The sequence below is a fragment of the Cygnus olor genome, chromosome 15 (genome assembly GCF_009769625.2).
Source record: "Cygnus olor isolate bCygOlo1 chromosome 15, bCygOlo1.pri.v2, whole genome shotgun sequence".
NCBI classification, from domain to species: domain Eukaryota; kingdom Metazoa; phylum Chordata; class Aves; order Anseriformes; family Anatidae; genus Cygnus; species Cygnus olor.
Window position 1 is genome coordinate 5,498,041 of NC_049183.1, and position 16,399 is coordinate 5,514,439.

A 16,399-nucleotide genomic window follows, 5' to 3' on the forward strand; every position below is an offset into this window, starting at 1 on the left:
GTGGTAGGGTGTCTGCCTCCCAATACAGGTACCTGCATCCCAGTATGGGAACCTGCACCCTGGTACAGGTGCGTGCAGCCTGGCATGGTGTCTGCATCCCAGTATGGGTCCCAGCATCCCAGTGCGAGTACCTGCATCCCGGTACGGGTACATGCATCCTGGTACAGGTGTGTTTATCCTGGCACGGGTACCAACATCCTGGCACAGGTACCCACATCCCAGTACGGCTCTGTGCATCCCACTACAGGAACCTGCATCCCAGTATGGGTCCCAGCATCCCAGTACAGGTCCCAGTACCCCGGTACATGTCCCAGCACCAGGCAGACGCTGCAGCCGGCAGAGGTGCCCACAAGTTTTCCCTCCGTCCCCGTTGGGGTGCCCACAGCCCAGCCCAGCAGCAGCACACCCCGCAGGGGTGCTTCACGCCCCTGTTTGCAGACCGGCAGAGCCCAGCACCTGTGACCCAGCACCCTTCATATGCCATGTCCCAGTCTGGGTGCCCACGTCCCTACTCCAGCACGGCACGCACAGCTCTGGGACACCGGCACCGTTACCACGTGTGGACCTGCTGCGCCCTGGGGGCCCGGCCCGTTTGGAGTCACCGGGAGCACCGCACGTCCCGTCCACCTTGGCATCGCCTCCTCCGTCCCGCACCAGCTCCGCTCCATCCCAGTGCCAGCACCCCACAGCCTGGCCGGGCTGTGTCCCCCCGCCCCGGGATCCCCTTCTGCCCTGGCAGCCCAGAGGGATCCCACGCACAACAGGAGCAGCGCGGCCCCATCCAGCCCTGGAGCTCATCCCAGGGGAGAGGTGAGGCTCTGGGGGCTTTAACAGTCCCTGGGGCCAACCCAAGCCGTGGCAGAGCCCCGGAGAGGTGTTGGGAAAGGCTGTGACCACGTTCCCCAGTGCCCAGGGCCTGCGGCAGAGCCTGCAGAGACAGAAATAAAGGAGGGAAAAGCTGCCGTGGGGAAACGGGAGCAGGGAGGGGAGGTAGCACAGCCCTGAGAACTGCACGGTGCTGAGGAGCTGGCTGCAGGGGTGCGGGGAGCCCGTGACAGTGACACGGGGACCCGCTGCCTCCTTCCCCAGCTCTCCCCACAGGCTGGCACTCACCCTCCCTTGCACTTGTTCTGGAGGTGTCCGCGCTCCCCAGCCCTGCGCCTTGTCCCACGGGGCCAGGCTTCAGTTTGTACCCTGACATCCTGTGACTGCCCCCAAAGGGGGGGCGCGGCCCAGGCCCTTGGGGTCTCCTTGCTCCCGTGGGACCCCCTCACACCACAGCCAAGGGTCCCCCTGGCTTTGCAGAGCTCTGGCAGGGGACGGCGGTGCTGCTCCCTGCGCGAGACAGGACAGCGGGTGCACGCGGAAGGTGTGTAAAAATTTATTTCGTTATAGAGAACAAACCTAAAAGACCAGACCTGGAGCAGTGACGGGCACGGGGACAGCCCCGCGCCCCAGGGCTCTGCCCCACGAGACACGTTCCCGGGCTGGGGCACGGGAAGTGGGAATGGAAGAGGTGGCCCCGGAGGTGCCAGGACCCACGAGCCAGCAGCGAGCACTGGGGACAGTGCCACCACCGCGCCACGTCGGCTGGGTCAGCGGTGGGATGGGGACAGAGGTGGCTTCCCAAACCCCTCGCCGGCTCCAGGCCACGATAAAACTTTAAATACAGACAGAAAGGCAGCTGGCTGTCCCTCAGTGCTGCCCCGCAAGCTGCCTGTAAATCAGCCTACCCTGAGCGTAGCCCATGACGTGCCTGTGGCACGTCTCCAGACCAGGAGCTTCCCCAGGCTCCCCGCAGCGTGGCAGAAGCAGGGTGGGAGCCTGGGGAGGGGCGAGCTGGGCACAGAGCTGCCTGGGGGCTCGGTCTCTGGGGCACTGGGGCAGGGCTGGCCCCAAACTGGGCTGAAATGCCAGCTGCCCGCGTCGGGGCAGGGGGACAGGGCTGGGAGCGGGACATGGACGTGGTTCCAGTCGTACCAGGAGATGCAAAGCCCGGAGGCACCTGCTCCGGCCTTGGTCCCTGCGGAGGGGACAGCAGGACAAGGGCCACGTGCCAGCATGCGGCACCAGCTTGGCGATGGCACGGCCAGGGGAGGAGCGCAGCCTGCCCTCAGCCCCCCCGAGAATACTGGTGTTGCGGGGAGGGGACAGGACACGCAGAGAGCCAGGGGAGGAGGGCAGGTGGGCCAAGATCCTGCTGCAGGACACGCTGCAGCACTCCAATACAGAAACAGAAGACAGAAAGGGCCTGGGACAGGGCCCAGCTGTCACTCCTGCCCCTCGCAGTCCAGGGCTGGGGGCTGCAGCCACAACATCCCAGCAGGGGGGGCCAGGAGAGACCTTAAAACTGGGGTTTGGGCAGCAAGCACCCCCAGCCCTCCCTGGCTGCCTTTCCCAGCATGGGCTGTGCTGGCAGAGGGAAATGGAGACTGCGGGTGGTGGCGTGCCCTATGGGGCCGAAGCCCACCAGCACCAATAAACCCTTTGGGCTGGTGCTGCCAGAGACCCCAGGGGCTCCAGGAGTCACCCCACAGACCTGAGGGCACCAGCACAGCCTGCTGTGGACGGGATGTGTCTGCCCCACGGATACTGAAGCACTCACGTTTGAGCATAAAAACAAACATTAAAAAGACATTAACAGAATAAAAGATGGGGGTGAGCCTCTGGCTCCCAGGGAGGGGTCCCCAGCGGCACGGCGGGGTTAGGCTGGCTGGTGCCGAGGATCTATCCTGCTGCTGCTGGGAAGTCTGGTCTCACTGGTCCTGCAATTGAGGCTGGGGGGAGGAGGATTTCCCAGCAGGGACCAGCTCGACACAGGGCCCCTCGCCGGGGCATCGCTCGGAAGGGGGAGGCTGGTGTCGCGGGGAGGACGGGGCGGAGAGCAGCTCTCACTTGTTCTTGGCTAGCGCGCGGTACAGCGTGAAGCCTACCAGGGCGGTCACCGCGGCCCCCAGGGCCACCCGCAGCCAGAAGGACGCGGCTCCCAGCTCCGTGGCGTTCAGGTGGCTGCAAGGGAAGAGAGAAGAGGCCAGTGAGTGAGGCGCACGGGGATGGCTGCCCCGACGCCAGGCTCCCCGACAGCCAGGGGGCTCCCACCCCGACAGGGAGGTCGGGGTGGCCCAGCGAGGGCCCAGGGCGAGCACGGCTCCAGGCCAGGGCCACCACCCGCCCGAAGGTGCCACGCGCTGGAGCGCCCGCCGCCCGGCAGCATCGCCAAGCCAAGCGATGGCTCCCTGCCCTGCTGGTGGAACGGACGCAGGCTTTACCCTCCCGTGGTCCTGAAATAGCACACCGACATCTAAATAATTAGTACAAGCAAGGAGCTACGCGCCTTCCTTTCTAGGTCAGGCTGCTTTTACAGCTCCAGGAGCAGAGAGCCCCAGCAGCGGATGCAGGCGGAGATGCGGGCACGCAGGGCTGGGGGAGCCGGCACCGCCGGCGGTACCGACCCGAGGCCAGCAGGGAAGGGACCCGTGCGTACACATCCCCTTCCTAAACACGTGCTGTCCTGCATCAACGCGCTCCTCTCCGAGGAGGAAAGGCGTATCCATTATTCAATGCCCACTAAATCAGGGGAGAACAGCCAATCCCTGGCCCTCCATTACGCCGTTATTTATTTATACCACATACCCTAAGATATATTAAGATTATTTAAATTTTAATACTGCAGAGGAAAAAAAAAAAAAGTGTCAGCTCTAAAAATAAAGTTGTTTATTGAAAAGAAGCTAAAGGGAAAACCACTCACTAGTAATCCCATCCTGTCTTCCAACGCACCCACATGTTCTCCCGGAAAGGGCTCTGCCCCCGGCGCTGCGCCGCCCCTCGGCCCCAGCCTCGGCTGCGCCACCCTCGAGCCTCGCCGCCGGCAGAGCCCCTCTCTCCTCACCACCTCTGCCTGCGGCAGCCTCCCCGCTGCCCAGCGCGACACCCAGCCCCTTCCAGGAGCGCTTTGTTCCCAGAGCGATCAGAGGTCCTGCTTCGCTGACCTCCTTTTCCGCCTGATCCATCTATCGGGAGAAAACAGCCACCACCTCCTCTCTGCAGGCCTCGGCTAACTAGCCCGGCAACTCCCCCTTCACCACTTTTTTTAATTTTATCTCAGGCTTCAAAAATAGATCCTGCTCCAGGAGCTTATCTAATAAATCTGCCGGAGAGACGCTCAAGGCAGAAGGCAGCCGAGTTCCCTTCGCCCTCTCGGAGCAGGGAACAAAGCGGCCCTCTCGCTCCCATTGCCCATCGAAGCAGACGACACCGAGAGCCAGAGAGAAACCGCACCAAACGCGAGGCGCCGGCGGGCAGAGCCAGCAGCCCTCCTCCCCGGGCTCTGCTCCCAGCCCACAGCCCCCTGCCCGGGAGGGACGGATACTAACGGGAAGGTGGCGGCGGTGGCCAGCTTGGTGTAGACGGCGGTGCCGGGCGGGCCCTGGCTGTGGCAGGAGAAGAGGAAGGGCGGCGGGAGGCAGTGCTTGTAGCAGAACTCGGCGGGGGAGAGCCCGGGCTGCTGACTGGCTTCTGGCAGGTCTGTCTTGGAGGCCACGAAGACGCAGGGGATCTGGCTGTCCATGTAGTGTTCCTGCGGGGATGGGCAGAAGGCCCGGCGAGGGGTGAGCAACCGGCCGCTGCCCCGCGGGTCTCCGGGGAGGGAATCACGAGGGGTCCCAGCCGGGCAGGGCTGGAGGGCACCGGGAGGAAGGGCTCGGCCAGCAACACTGCTGCCCGGAGGCAGGGGCTCCAGCACCAGTGCTGGGGAAGGCCAGCTCCTGCAGCACCCTCCTGGGAGACGCCTGGCTGCCACTCGAAGGCTGAATCCCCCAGGGCCCCTGCCACTTACCTTATAAATACTGGCACAGTAGCTGAAGGACCTGGGGTCGCTCAGGTCATAGATCAAGCAGGCGACGTCGCAGGCAGCGTCCGATGGCTTCGTGAACTTTGCGTCAGCGCTGACCTCGTACAGCTGGAGCAGGAGGGGAAAGGACACGTGGCACGGCACTGCCACACGGAGATGGGGCTGGCTCCCACCAGCACGCAGCCCAGGGGCACTGCGATGGCGCTGCAGCTTCGCAGCAACACGGGGGGCACAGCCCAGCCCTGCTGCGAGCCGCTGCTCCTGGGCAGACCCAAGAGCGCTGCCCCCGCTCCCTGACTTACTATAAGGTATTTCTCCTGGCCGTTGACCTGCACGGTGTTGATCGCGTAGAGAGACGGCTCTCCTGGGGTCTCCCTCTGGGCCTGCCACCGAGGAAAAAACAGTCTCAGACAGCGGGGAGCAAGAGGAGTGCTCGGGGGAGGGAAAGCATTGCCCACTGCTCCAGTCCCCGCGGCGAAACAGCCGCTGCCCTTGAAGGCCAGCCAGCGTCTGAGGCGAGATGCGGGGCCGTTCGTAACGGGCAGGGAAAACCAGCATCACCTCAGTCGGGTCAGGGACAGCCCTGGGGCAGGAGCAGCCCCTGCAGGTCCTGGGGACACGCCGAGGGAGGGGGCCCGCCGCCTTACACAAAATTAAGGAGCAAGAGCCGCCGCGTGGAGGGGCCTGGCCGGGGCGGGAGGTGCCGTCACGCAGCAGGTCGCTCCCGGGCCTCGCGCTCTGCCTCCTGCTCCGCCGCACAGGGGAGCAGCCACTCACCGCGAGGCTCCTGCCGAGGAAGGCCTGCAGGAAGGCGGACTTGCCTGCGCCCCTGGCTCCCAGCACCTTGCAGAGGAAGACGTTTCTCTGGGTCTGGCCTTTCTCCAGGTCAATCCTCTTCTCCCGGGTCACTGCGAGGAGAGGGGCCCGGTGAGAGAGAGGAGGGTCCCGAGGGGTGAGGAGGGGAGGGCACGGCCGTACCTGTGAGGGCCTGCGTCTGGGAGTCCTGCTCCGACAGGATGGGGTAGCCCAGGTAGCCCAGGCACTCCAGGCAGTGCCGCACATCCAGGTAGGCCAAGAGCCTGGGGAGGCGGAGAGCAGCGGGGAGCCAGTCGGGGGGTGCCAACCAAGCAAGCGCTACGCGACGTGACCGAAGGCGTGGGAGAGGGACTGAGCTTACGTCCACTGGCAGAGGAATCCATGCAGGGAAAGCAGGCCTTTATCAGTGGTGCATACCGTGTTGTAGAGCTCGGGGCCCCAGGGCACGCAGGGGAAGACGCTGAAGAAGTTCTGCAGCTCTGCGGGCGAGAGGGCACCGTCCTGGTCCTGCCGGAACAGACGGGAGTCAGCAGCCGAGGCAGGACGCAGCCTACACGCACCCACGGCTCTCCACAGCCACCCCAAACACTGCCAGGGTGCAGAGAGGGGCCTTGGCACGCTGAAGCCACCTTGCCCGCTGCTGCAGGATGCCACGGGGATGCTTTCAGTGGCAGAAATCAACTGCAAGCAAGGCCAGAGGTGCATGCGTGCACTGAGAACGCGAACCCCAGGGGCTCCCGTCACTGCGCTACCTACAGGTGGGGTGATTCTGCTTTGTGACTGCAGCTGGAACCAACCAGCCCTGCCACCAGGAAGGACCTGTCCACGTGAGCTGCTGGTTCTGCCACGCAGCAGCCAGACCCTCTGCGTGCAGGGAAACCAACCCAAGGTCTGCGTGCAGCCGCTGGGCCTCTGGCCACCAGACAACCACGTGCCGACACAACACAACGCCTTCGGGCTGGCGTGCCACAGGACCACGGCACAGAGGCTCTGCTGGCATCTGGGCACACGGGGATGTGTGTCACAGAATCACAGAACGGTCTGGGTTGGGAGGGACCTTAAAGATCGTCTGGTTCCAACCCCCTGCCGTGGGCAAAGACACTTCCCCAGCCCAGGCTGCCCAAAGCCCCATCCAGCCTGGCCTTGGGCACTGCCAGGGATGGGGCACCCACAGCTCCTCTGGGCAGCCTGTCCCAGTGCCTCACCTTCACTGTAAAGAATTTCTTCCTCATATCTAATCTAAACCTACCTTCTTTTAGTTTAAAGCCATTGCCCTTGTCCTATCACTACACCCCACGACAGAGGGCCCCTCACCAGCTTTCCTGCAGCCCCCTGTAGGCACTGGCAGGCCGCTGGGAGGTCTCTCTGAAGCCTTCTCATCTCCAGGCTGAACACCCCCAGCTCCCTCAGCCTGGCTCCGTAGCAGAGGTAACCGTCAACTCAGTGCTGCAGCTCCTGTCGAGCTGCCGCAACCCAGCTGCACACCGACACCTAAGTAATTAGCGTGTCCAGATGCATTGCAGATCCTCTACAGCCCTTCTCTCGCTCTCCAAAGAGCCAGCGCGTGGCACAACCAGCTGCTTTCTCTGCCTCTCTCTGGCCCAGTACTCCTTCCACAGGGGTGCCAGCTGCGTGGCTGCAGGCCAGCAGCTCTGCCCACTTTCCCCGGCCCGCTGTGTGCTACAGGCAGGCACTGCGGAGGGGCGATGCCGCTTGGACGTTAGCTCAGAGCCTGAAGGCTCACAATTTACCGTCTGCACCTCGGGCAAGGGTGGTGACCCCAGCCCCATGCCCCTGTGACAGAGGAAAGCCCTTCGCTGGAAGGGGAGCAGAGGCAGGCAGAGAGCAGCCAGGCTCCCTCACGGCCCCAGCGCGTTGCCCACCTTGTCGTGCTTCTCAAACAGCCGCTGCAGGAACTGGTAGCCCAGGTGGTTGAGCTCCGAGGAGCAGCCGGGGGGCAGGCGGAACCTGCCGGGAGAGACCCGAGTGAGCAGCTCCAACGCCTCCTTGAGCCCTGAACGAAGGGCAGCGTGAGCGGGCCCTCGGCAAAGCCACATCTCACCCAGGCACGCGGCTTGCCAGCCCCTCCCTGCCCAAGGCCCCCAGCAAAACAAAACAAAGCTGTAGGGAGAGGGCCTCGAGGCTGTGAAGCAGACTCCCTGTGGCACACCCGCACCGCCCGAGCAGCCCGGGAGCTGCCACGGCCCTCGTTCTGCCCCGTGCTCAGGGCTTCAGAAGGGCCCAGCGCTAGCCCCAGTGCTTTCCGCCAGCAGGGGCCCTGCTGTCTCCCCCCGGAGCCTGCTCTCTGGGGAGAGGACGAGGCAGGTTGCGGCCAAAGCCTTTCATTACTGCCAGATCACCACCTCTGGGGTGGCAGGGAGCAGAGAAGAAACAGCAGCTGCAGAACCAGCCGGGAGGGCTACTACGCTGACAGCTCACTGCTCCCGACAGCTCAGCTCAGGCAGAGACAGAACTGCCTTCACAGCCCCTTGCTGATGTCAAGGGAAGTCAGGGACAGGCCTTCATTGCCTTCCCCCGCTCCTTGCCCACCTACACCAGAGCCAGCGGCACAGTCAACAGCTCCAAAGCCATTATATTTGTTGCCAACCCCACGTGTCAGCTCCCGGCCACAGGGGAAGGTGAGGAGCACGAACTTGACCGTGAGCTCAGGGCACAGATTCAGCCTCAGCTGAGCAAGGCAGCAGCCCCCAGGGCGCAGAGAGGAGCCCGGGTCGCACACCGCGGGGATGTCCCACCCTGTCACCTCCATCCAGAACAGGACACGCACTGCGGGTGCAGGTAGTCATCCGTCAGCTCCAGCTCGTCGTCGTAGCCAAAGCGGCGAAGGATGGTCCAGGTGGTCTCATGCCGGCCCCTCTGGATGAAGAGCGTGTTGAGGAAGAGGAAGCCTGCGGGAGAGACCAGGCAGCTCAGACAGCAGGGCCAGACGGGCACTGCCTCGGGGATCCACACTGCAGGACTACGCTTCCTCCAGGGAAACAGGGTGCTTGGGCAGGGAGCTTTAAGTGGCCGCAGCAGGCTCAGGCTTGCTTTGGCAGGAGGGACTAACTCGGCTTGGATCGAGAGCCAAGAGGCTCAGCCTGAGGACAGGGCCCCCCTGCAATATGCTGAGGGAGATGGGTGCGCCCATCCCGTGCTGGGGAGGAGCACGGAGCCCCCGTGCTGGTACCGTTTAACGTCAGCCCGTTGTCCTGCACCCCATCCGTGGTGTTCTTCCACACAACCATCTTCACGTCCTCCAGGGCCTGGGGAGCCAGCGGGTTTCCAAAGCAGGACTTCTACCTCCCAGGAGAAAGAAGGCCTTCGTGAGCAAGCACGCAGCCAGCACAACCCTCCGGCTCACCAGCAGCCACAGGGACTGGGATGTACCCCAGCTCCGCAGCCAGCCCTACCTGGAAGTAGTTGAGCTCATCATCGCTCAGAATCTGGTTGTTATCCTGGTCCGAGAGGTTGAAAATCCGGGTCAGTGCTCGTGCACACGCGGGTCTCAGCTGCAAGGAACCAACCACGGTGACAAAACCAGGGCACTGCCTTCAGCGGGGCTCCTCCTCCTGCCTCCCGAACCCAAAGTGCAGAGCCCTTCCTGCACGGCGGGGAGCACGGCCCAGCCAGACCAGTGCCACAGCCCCACCGGAGCTGGGGGTCAGGAGCAGGACAGCTCGCAGCGAAGGTTTCTCCTGCACTCTTCCCACCACGGCTGCCACAGGGCCCGGAGCATGAGGGCTTCTTCCCAAACACCCAAATTCTCTGTCCTGGCTACACTTAGCATGGGGAGACGGGTATTTTTCTGTTGGCTCCCCCCACGAGCTTTCCCCTCTTTTTTGCTATCTTGGCCCCAAAACTCTCCTCCCTCCTTCGCAGGGGTAAAAGCACAGCACAGTGCTCCTAGAGCACGAGGTGCTGCACCAGCCTGAGCTCTGCAGCCCCCCGGGGGAGATGGGAAGGGACTCCTCCAGAAACCACCGGCAGTACTTCCTACCTGCTTCTCCTCCGGGTCGTAGAGGGGGGCAGTAGGGTGCAGCACAGCTTTCTGAGCGTAGTAGAAGAGCTCAGAGATGTTCTTGAGGTTCTTGGCAGAGCACTGAGGATTCAAAGGAAGAGACAGTCCTGTGAGTAGGGCAGGCAACGGGCTCATGACGGGGGCAGAAGGAAGACGACTGGAGCTCTCCAAGCCAGACAAGGAACGCATCAAAGCACAGAGCAATCTCTGCTCACCAGCAGGAAAAAAACAAAAGGGAACCTCCTGCTCACGCTGTGGCTTTGCTGTGTCCTTTCCACAGCCCCAGGCCCAACGGGGCTGCATGGAGCTTCAAAACCATTTGCAGCCAGACTGGGCAGACACTGAAACTCGCTCTCCGTGGGGAAGCCAAAGGGCAGAAGGCGTAAAGCACAGGCCCTTGAGACCCAAAACACGGTACTTCTGCAGAGCAACACCAGCAGAGCACAGTGTTCCCTGCAAGCACGAAGGCTCCCCTGCCCCACAGACAAGTGTTCCTGCCCCTCAGGGAGGCTTTGCAGAAACCCTCAGGTCCCTCACCTCCACGCAGGTCTCAATCTCCGAGAACTGGTTCATGATGGGCAGGATGACATCCATGGAGCTGCCCATCTGCAGGTCAGACTTGTTTCCCACCAAAATAATGGGGATCCTGGGGAAAAAGACGGAGCATCAGAGAGCACAAGCAAGGCCACCCCTCTCCCAGCCCCAGCCCTGCTCCAGCCACACGTGCTGCCGGGCAGCCGGCCGGGGAGCCTCCCCACCCTCCTCTGCAAGGTCCAGAACAGCTTTCCTGCCTCCCACGGCTGGGAGCATCCATCTGGAGAAACAGACTGCCTGATCCTGCTTACGCTTTCACCCAGCAACAATATGTTCAGAAGCCTTTAATCCAGCACAGCAGCCTTCTGCCTAAGTGATCCCCACACAGCTTGTGGCTCCTCTGCCCCCATACTCCCTTAGCAGCAGCCTCTCTCTGCCTGGATGGCAAGGGATCAAGGCGGGGAGGAACCCTCTCCCATGACCCTCTGCCTCAGCTAGACTTTGAGGGAGAAAAGCCCCCACATTCTTCTGCTACAAGTGGTTTGGCCGCTGGTTGCAAAGCTGGCTTGATCTGAGCAGCCCCTGGAGGACACGAAGGCGGCGAGGGCCCAGCAGCCTCCAGGATCACCCCGCTCCGCACCCAGTACCTGGCTCCCTTCTCAGCTCCTCCGTTCACCATGGGGATCCACTTTGTGCGAATCTGAAAGGCGAGCACAGGGAAAGGCCCGTCAGAGCAGCCTGCGGAGGGAGAGGCAGCTCCCAGCACGCGCGCCGTAGCTGTCGGCAGGGCCCTGCAGCCATCTGCTCCCCGGTGTTCCCCCGCACCAGCAGGCAGAGCACGCCCGGGGATGCTGAATGCCAGCAGAAGGGTGCGACAAGCACGTTGCCCCCAGCACAGGGAGGCGATCACCAGTGTGGGAGCAGGCCTGGGCTGTGCTCAGCCTGCCTCTGCTTGCAGGAGTCTCAAACCCCAAACCCCCACAGAACCGGGAGCGTCAGGGCCCTGGCGGAGAGCACGTTACCTTCTCGATCGTGACTTCCTTGGTGACATCGTACACCACGCAGACCACGTTGGCCTGCAAGAGAGAAGACGAAAGGGGAGTGAGTGAGGGTCCTGGTGCTCCCGCCGTGGTGGGGAGGCAGGTCTGAGCCCCGGCAGCTCCAGCCCCGCACACTGCCGTCGTGCTTGCGTTGCAACCCAGCAGCTGCAGTTGAGCACGTGTAGCACACGCGCAAACACACAGACACCGTGGGCTCCCGAGGAGGTGGACAACATCAGCTCTGGCCCCAGCTGCCCCGTGACAGCACGCAGACCCTCCCACCCCAGCTCTCGGCCCAGCATAGATATTTCTCTTCACTAACTGGCAGATTGCGCAGCTCTTACCTCTGCTGGGTCCGCTCCCTGGATGCAGCGCTTTTGAAAGAGAGGCGAGGGCACACGCGTGGCCGTGCCAGCCGCATGGCTCGAGGCCGTTTCAAGCTGTGCAGGCTAATCCCAGGGCCACACAAGGGTTTAGGCAGGATTTCCTGGAGCCGTTTTAAGCATCTGTACTCTCCTCCTGTCTGTGGGGCGGGCACCGCACCCCTGTGCTCCCTGTCCCACCTCCTCATCCATTAAACACTGAGGAGGAGCGATTAAATATTTGTGCTCACGTGAAACGCACAGCAGAGACGTGGTGTTATTACCCATAGCCAAGAAGTCTCCTCAGCACGGAGCCAAAGTCAATCCCAGAGCAGTGAGGAGCGGTCCGGCCCATCCCAGCCGGCTGGATTGTTTCTCCTCTCCACCCAGTCTCCCAGGGCTCCAGCTCCCAAACCACCACCTCTGTGCCACTGCAGGAACCTAAGGCAGGGAGCAGGGGGGTCTCACCCACGCTCAGCAACTGCTTCTCCCCTCTTCCAAGGCTAGAACGCCCCAGGTCGGCTGCGAGCCGCCCCCCGCTGCTCTCCTTCTGAAGGCTCCCCAGAGGACTGGGACAAGCCACACGACAGCTTACAACCCAGAGAAGGATTAAACAATCTGCTAAACAAACTGATAGCGTTAATCCGCAGATAACCAACTGCCTGCACGTCTCTGGGTGGTTAATGGGAAGGGAGAACAGCCGCATGTCACTTGTAAGCTGCAGGGCTACGGCAGCACAGCCTCCTGTCCTGCAACCCCCTGTCCAGCCCCGCTCACCTTAGCGATCTCCTCCTGCAGCTCATCCTCCGTCTGCTCTGATTCTGGAAGGGGAAAAGAGCCATCACTGACCGCTGCTGCCCGCCCGCTGCAGCGGGGATGCTCTTCTCCTGGCCGCAGGCGGGCAGGGAGAGGCGAGGCTGGCAGGGAGCGAGGGGGCCGGCCCCACCTGAGTAGTCCACAATGTGCGTGGGGACCTTCTCGGGCGTGACGTCCGCCGGGATCGTGATCTCCTCGGCGCGAGGGGGCACCTGCGAAGCGAGCAGACTCCGTTCCATCGCGTGGACATGCCGGCCAGGCCGAACGCAGCAGAGAGGATGGCTGAATTCAGCTCTCAACGCGGCCGCTGCGTGGGCAGGGTGACTCCAGCCCACAGACCGCTCTCGGCCCACCAGGAAGGGGCTGCGAGCCGCAGCGAGCTGATGCTTGCTACGGTCCGCTCCTCACACAGAGGTTTCGCTGTCTGTAAAACCTCCGAAAACCTCCCAGGCGCAAGCCCTCCCTCGAGATGCAGCGCCGCGTCCCGCCGTGAGAGCTGCCTTTCAGAAAAGTCAGCGCCGCCACCCTGGAGCTGAGCCCTGGGGCGCTCCCCAGCCCCCCGACCTGACCTCCTGCCAGCCGCGCCACGCACTAAGCTGATTGCGTGGGCTTCGCCGGGAAACACGGGAAGGTGTTGGGGGCCAGCTGCCCCCCGAGCCCCAGCGAGCAGCCTGCGGGCAGCAGGCGCTGCTGCCGGCGGCACTGGGCAAACGCTTCCAGCCAGGGCGATGCCCCGTCCCCATCCCAGCCACGGCAGCGAGGTGCAGCGCAGAGGCCCCGTGGGGCACACGCAGGCCGGCTGGAGGCTGGGCGCCAGGCCTGGCACAGCCACGTCCTTGAGCCGGTGTCGCCGCAGGGCCGAGGCCGTGGAGCAGGCGGCCCGAGCTCCGGCCCCGTCGCCCCGGGAGCAGCGGGGAACAAAGCCGGGGGAGCCCCGCGCGCAGACGGGGACGGAGCCCGGGCTCGGGGAGCGAAGCGGGGACCCCGCCGCTGCCCCCGGCTGCGGGCAGGAGCTGCCGGGGCTGCGGCCTCGCGCTCACCTCCTCGGGGAACTCCTCGCCCACCAGCGCCATGATCAGAGACGTCTTCCCCACCTGGGCTGGGGGAGAAACGGGCACGCGTTGGCGCCGGCCGGAGCCGCGGGGCGGGGGGTGCCGGGCCCGGGGCGCCTTCCCGACGGGCCGACCGCCCCCAGCGGGACGCCCCGGCCCCTTTCGCCCTCACGGGAGCCGGGGCTTCACCGGGGGCTACCGGGGAGCGCGTCTGCACCGGCCCCGGGGCCCTGCACCGCGGCGGCGGCAGCGCCGGCCCGGGAGCGCGGGGGACGGGGCCGAGGCCCCGGGCGAGGCCCGGCCGCTGCCGCCCCCGTGGCGCCGCCGCCGCCGCCCGGCCGCCCCTTACCCTCCCCCAGCAGCAGGATCCGCACGTCCCGCTTCATGGCGGCGCCGCCGCCGCTCCCGGGGCCGCCGCCGCCGCCGCCACTCCCGGGGCCGCACCAGCGAGGGGGGCCGGGAGCGGCGCGACCGGGAGCGGCGCCCCCCGGCGGCCGGAGGTGTCCCCCCGCTGCTCCCCCCCCCGGCACCGCCGGGCAGGCTGGGCTGGCGCGGAGGTGGTTTATTGGGAAAGGAAAAATACAAATAAAGGGGAAACCGGGCCCCAAAACGCACCGCGGGCGGCTGGGGGCGGCCCGCGGGGGGTGGGGGGGAAGGGGGCGCAGCCTGAAGGTGAGGCTGAGGCCGGTACCGGGGCGCCTGGAGCCGGGCCCGGGCCCGGTCCCCGCGGTCCTTGCTCGTCGCGGTCCGTGGCGGGGTGGCCGCCGTCAGCCGGCGCCCAGCTCCCAGACGAGCAGGGCGCTGTGGGAGGCCGTGAGCAGGCGGCGGCCGGCCGGGGCGAAGCGGCAGAGGTGGACGGCATCGTCGTGGCCCCCGTAGTCCTGCGGGGTGCCCGCGGGGCAGGGCAGCAGGCGGAGGAGTCGCTCTGCGGGGACAGGAGGGGGTCAGCGGGTGGGGGAGCCCCCCATCGGCATCCCCTCGTCTGAGGGGAGGGGGACAGCAAGCAGGGAAGGGGGGGGCTGCCGCCGAGGGGAGCGTGTAAGGTAACGAAGGCGGCAGCAGCTCGGCTGCCTCAGCCCCTGAAGCGCCCGGCTGCCCTGGGGCAGCTGTGGAGCTCACTGGGCCCTCAGGAGCTGTGGTCTTGACAGATGAAGGGTGCTGAGTGCCCCTGTGCAGCAGAAGGTCCCTTCCCTATCCCAGGCTACGCTGCGGGGGTTTTGGCCCTGTGCCACAACCCTGCCTGGGGCTGTTACTCCCATGGAAGAGCCACAGCATGGTCTTAGGATAGGTCCTGGTTTGGGGGTGTGTGTCTCACTTAAAGGCAAGAGGACGCTTGGTTTCCTCCCACTTGCAGGAAGGGGAGGATCCCTCCCCACCAAAGGTAAGGTGGGGACAAGGCACCCTGGGGACAAGCAGAGCCCACAGCACCCTCCGGTACTCACCGCTGAAGCCAACGGCCATGAAGCGTGCTGCAGGAGACAGGCTCAGCGATGTGGCGAAGTACGGCAAGGAGATCTTCTCAACGACCTGCGCTCCAGCAAGAGAAGCACGCTAACATCTCAGAGACAAGCAGGGAGCAGAACAGCTGCTCAAGCGACACGTTTAGGAGGGTACAGGGCTCCTGCTCAACGGGGAGGCTGGCAGATACACGGCCTCTCTCGGAGCTCAAAAACCTGCCAAAGGCACTTCCACTTTCCAGGAGGCACGAACAATTCAGAGACCGTTAGGGGTCCTGGAAGCAAACGCCCTCTCCTCCAAAGGCAGCAGCAGCGACTGGCAGCCAGCCCAGAGGCAGGGACAGGGCCCTGCAGCTCCCTGCTCACCGAGTCTCTGAGGGAGAAGCTGCTGCACTGCCCAGCTGCTTGCCTCAACCCACCTCACACCCTCAGGGGTGGTTTTATTCACAGTGCTCCTCTCTTCACCTTGGTTAGCAGGAGGGGATGCTGCTCTGGGGCTGACATTTGGGTTAAGAGGGGGTCCTGCTCTCCCCTCTCCCCCCATGGAAAGAGGGGCTCATCCCCAAGCCCCCGGCTTGGCCTGCAGGTCTCCTGAGGGAGAAGGGCAGCGCTGCCTCCCCTCTATCTCATTCAACACGGCCACACAACAGCAGAGCAGTGCCCATGCTGCCCTGGCATGGCACGTGAGGGTGCCAGAAGTACCTGTTTCTTGTGCAGGCTGTAAAACAAGGCTTCCTTCTGCATCCCAAAGCCAACGTAGACCAGGGTACCATGCTCCCAAGGGCAGAATGCAGCCAGGCTGGGTGGGAGGCTGCTGAGACCCTGGCAGGGGAAACCAAAAGGAACAACAGTGAGGCTAGCTTCTCCAGCCCGACCCAACACAATGGGGAGCAAAGGAGAGCCCTCGGGCCGCAGCTGTACGAGCACTGGGAAATTCTTGTGATGGAGGCTGTTTCCTCCTTCTTGCATTGCCATCTCAGCCGTGCTCACCGCAAAGAAGCAAGGAGCAACCACACAGTGCCATGGAAACCTGCAGCAAGTTGTTCACTGTCACAGAAGCAGGACGCACTAGGGTCAGCGGGTTGAATTTCCACGAGGGCATTATTCCTACGCGGGCATGAAGGTGGGACTGTGTTATGGATTGGTTTCAGCACAAGCAAATAGGGCCCAGGAGATGGATATTTAGCACTGGATGCAAGATCGGTCCTTCCCATATCCACTGTGGGGAGACTTGTAACAGCCCGGCTGGTGCTTGGGGCTGGGCTTGGGGCTGAGGCACGACCACTTGTCCCCCGGTAAGACCCAGCTTCCTTCTGCAGGCCCATGTCACGTGCATGGGAGGCTGCTTCATGTCCAGTACAGTATTTGGACACGGCAGATGTCCAGTTGCCCAAATCCCACAGCTGCTCTTCAGCCAAAGTGTTCTGCAAAGTATCGCAGGCACTCAGGACT

General features: G+C 64.1%; 2 protein-coding genes across 5 annotated transcripts in view; both read right to left on the bottom strand.

The window, feature by feature from the left end:
- Positions 1-1,365: 1,365 nt before the first annotated feature.
- Positions 1,366-13,972, bottom strand: RHOT2 (ras homolog family member T2). The gene is made up of 19 exons (XM_040574473.1): positions 13,840-13,972; positions 13,479-13,537; positions 12,569-12,650; positions 12,400-12,443; positions 11,243-11,296; positions 10,868-10,920; positions 10,224-10,332; positions 9,666-9,767; positions 9,079-9,177; positions 8,856-8,964; positions 8,454-8,574; positions 7,549-7,633; positions 6,027-6,172; positions 5,828-5,928; positions 5,627-5,757; positions 5,152-5,232; positions 4,835-4,957; positions 4,374-4,576; positions 1,366-3,009 (listed from the first exon to the last, which is right to left on the bottom strand). Exons 1-19 carry the CDS (start codon positions 13,874-13,876, stop codon positions 2,892-2,894), a joined length of 1,857 nt encoding a protein of 618 aa, XP_040430407.1. The 5' UTR covers positions 13,877-13,972; the 3' UTR covers positions 1,366-2,891.
- Positions 13,973-14,037: 65 nt separating this feature from the next.
- WDR90 (WD repeat domain 90) overlaps positions 14,038-16,399 on the bottom strand; it is a 31,543-nt gene continuing 29,181 nt past the window's right edge. For all 4 annotated transcript variants that reach the window (XM_040574460.1, XM_040574459.1, XM_040574457.1 and 1 more), the window contains exons 41-43: positions 15,650-15,769; positions 14,933-15,017; positions 14,038-14,415 (exon numbers count right to left, since the gene is read on the bottom strand). In XM_040574460.1, coding sequence (XP_040430394.1) covers positions 14,258-14,415; positions 14,933-15,017; positions 15,650-15,769 — 363 coding nt within the window. In that variant the 3' untranslated portion in view covers positions 14,038-14,257. The remainder of the gene's footprint in view (positions 14,416-14,932; positions 15,018-15,649; positions 15,770-16,399) is intronic.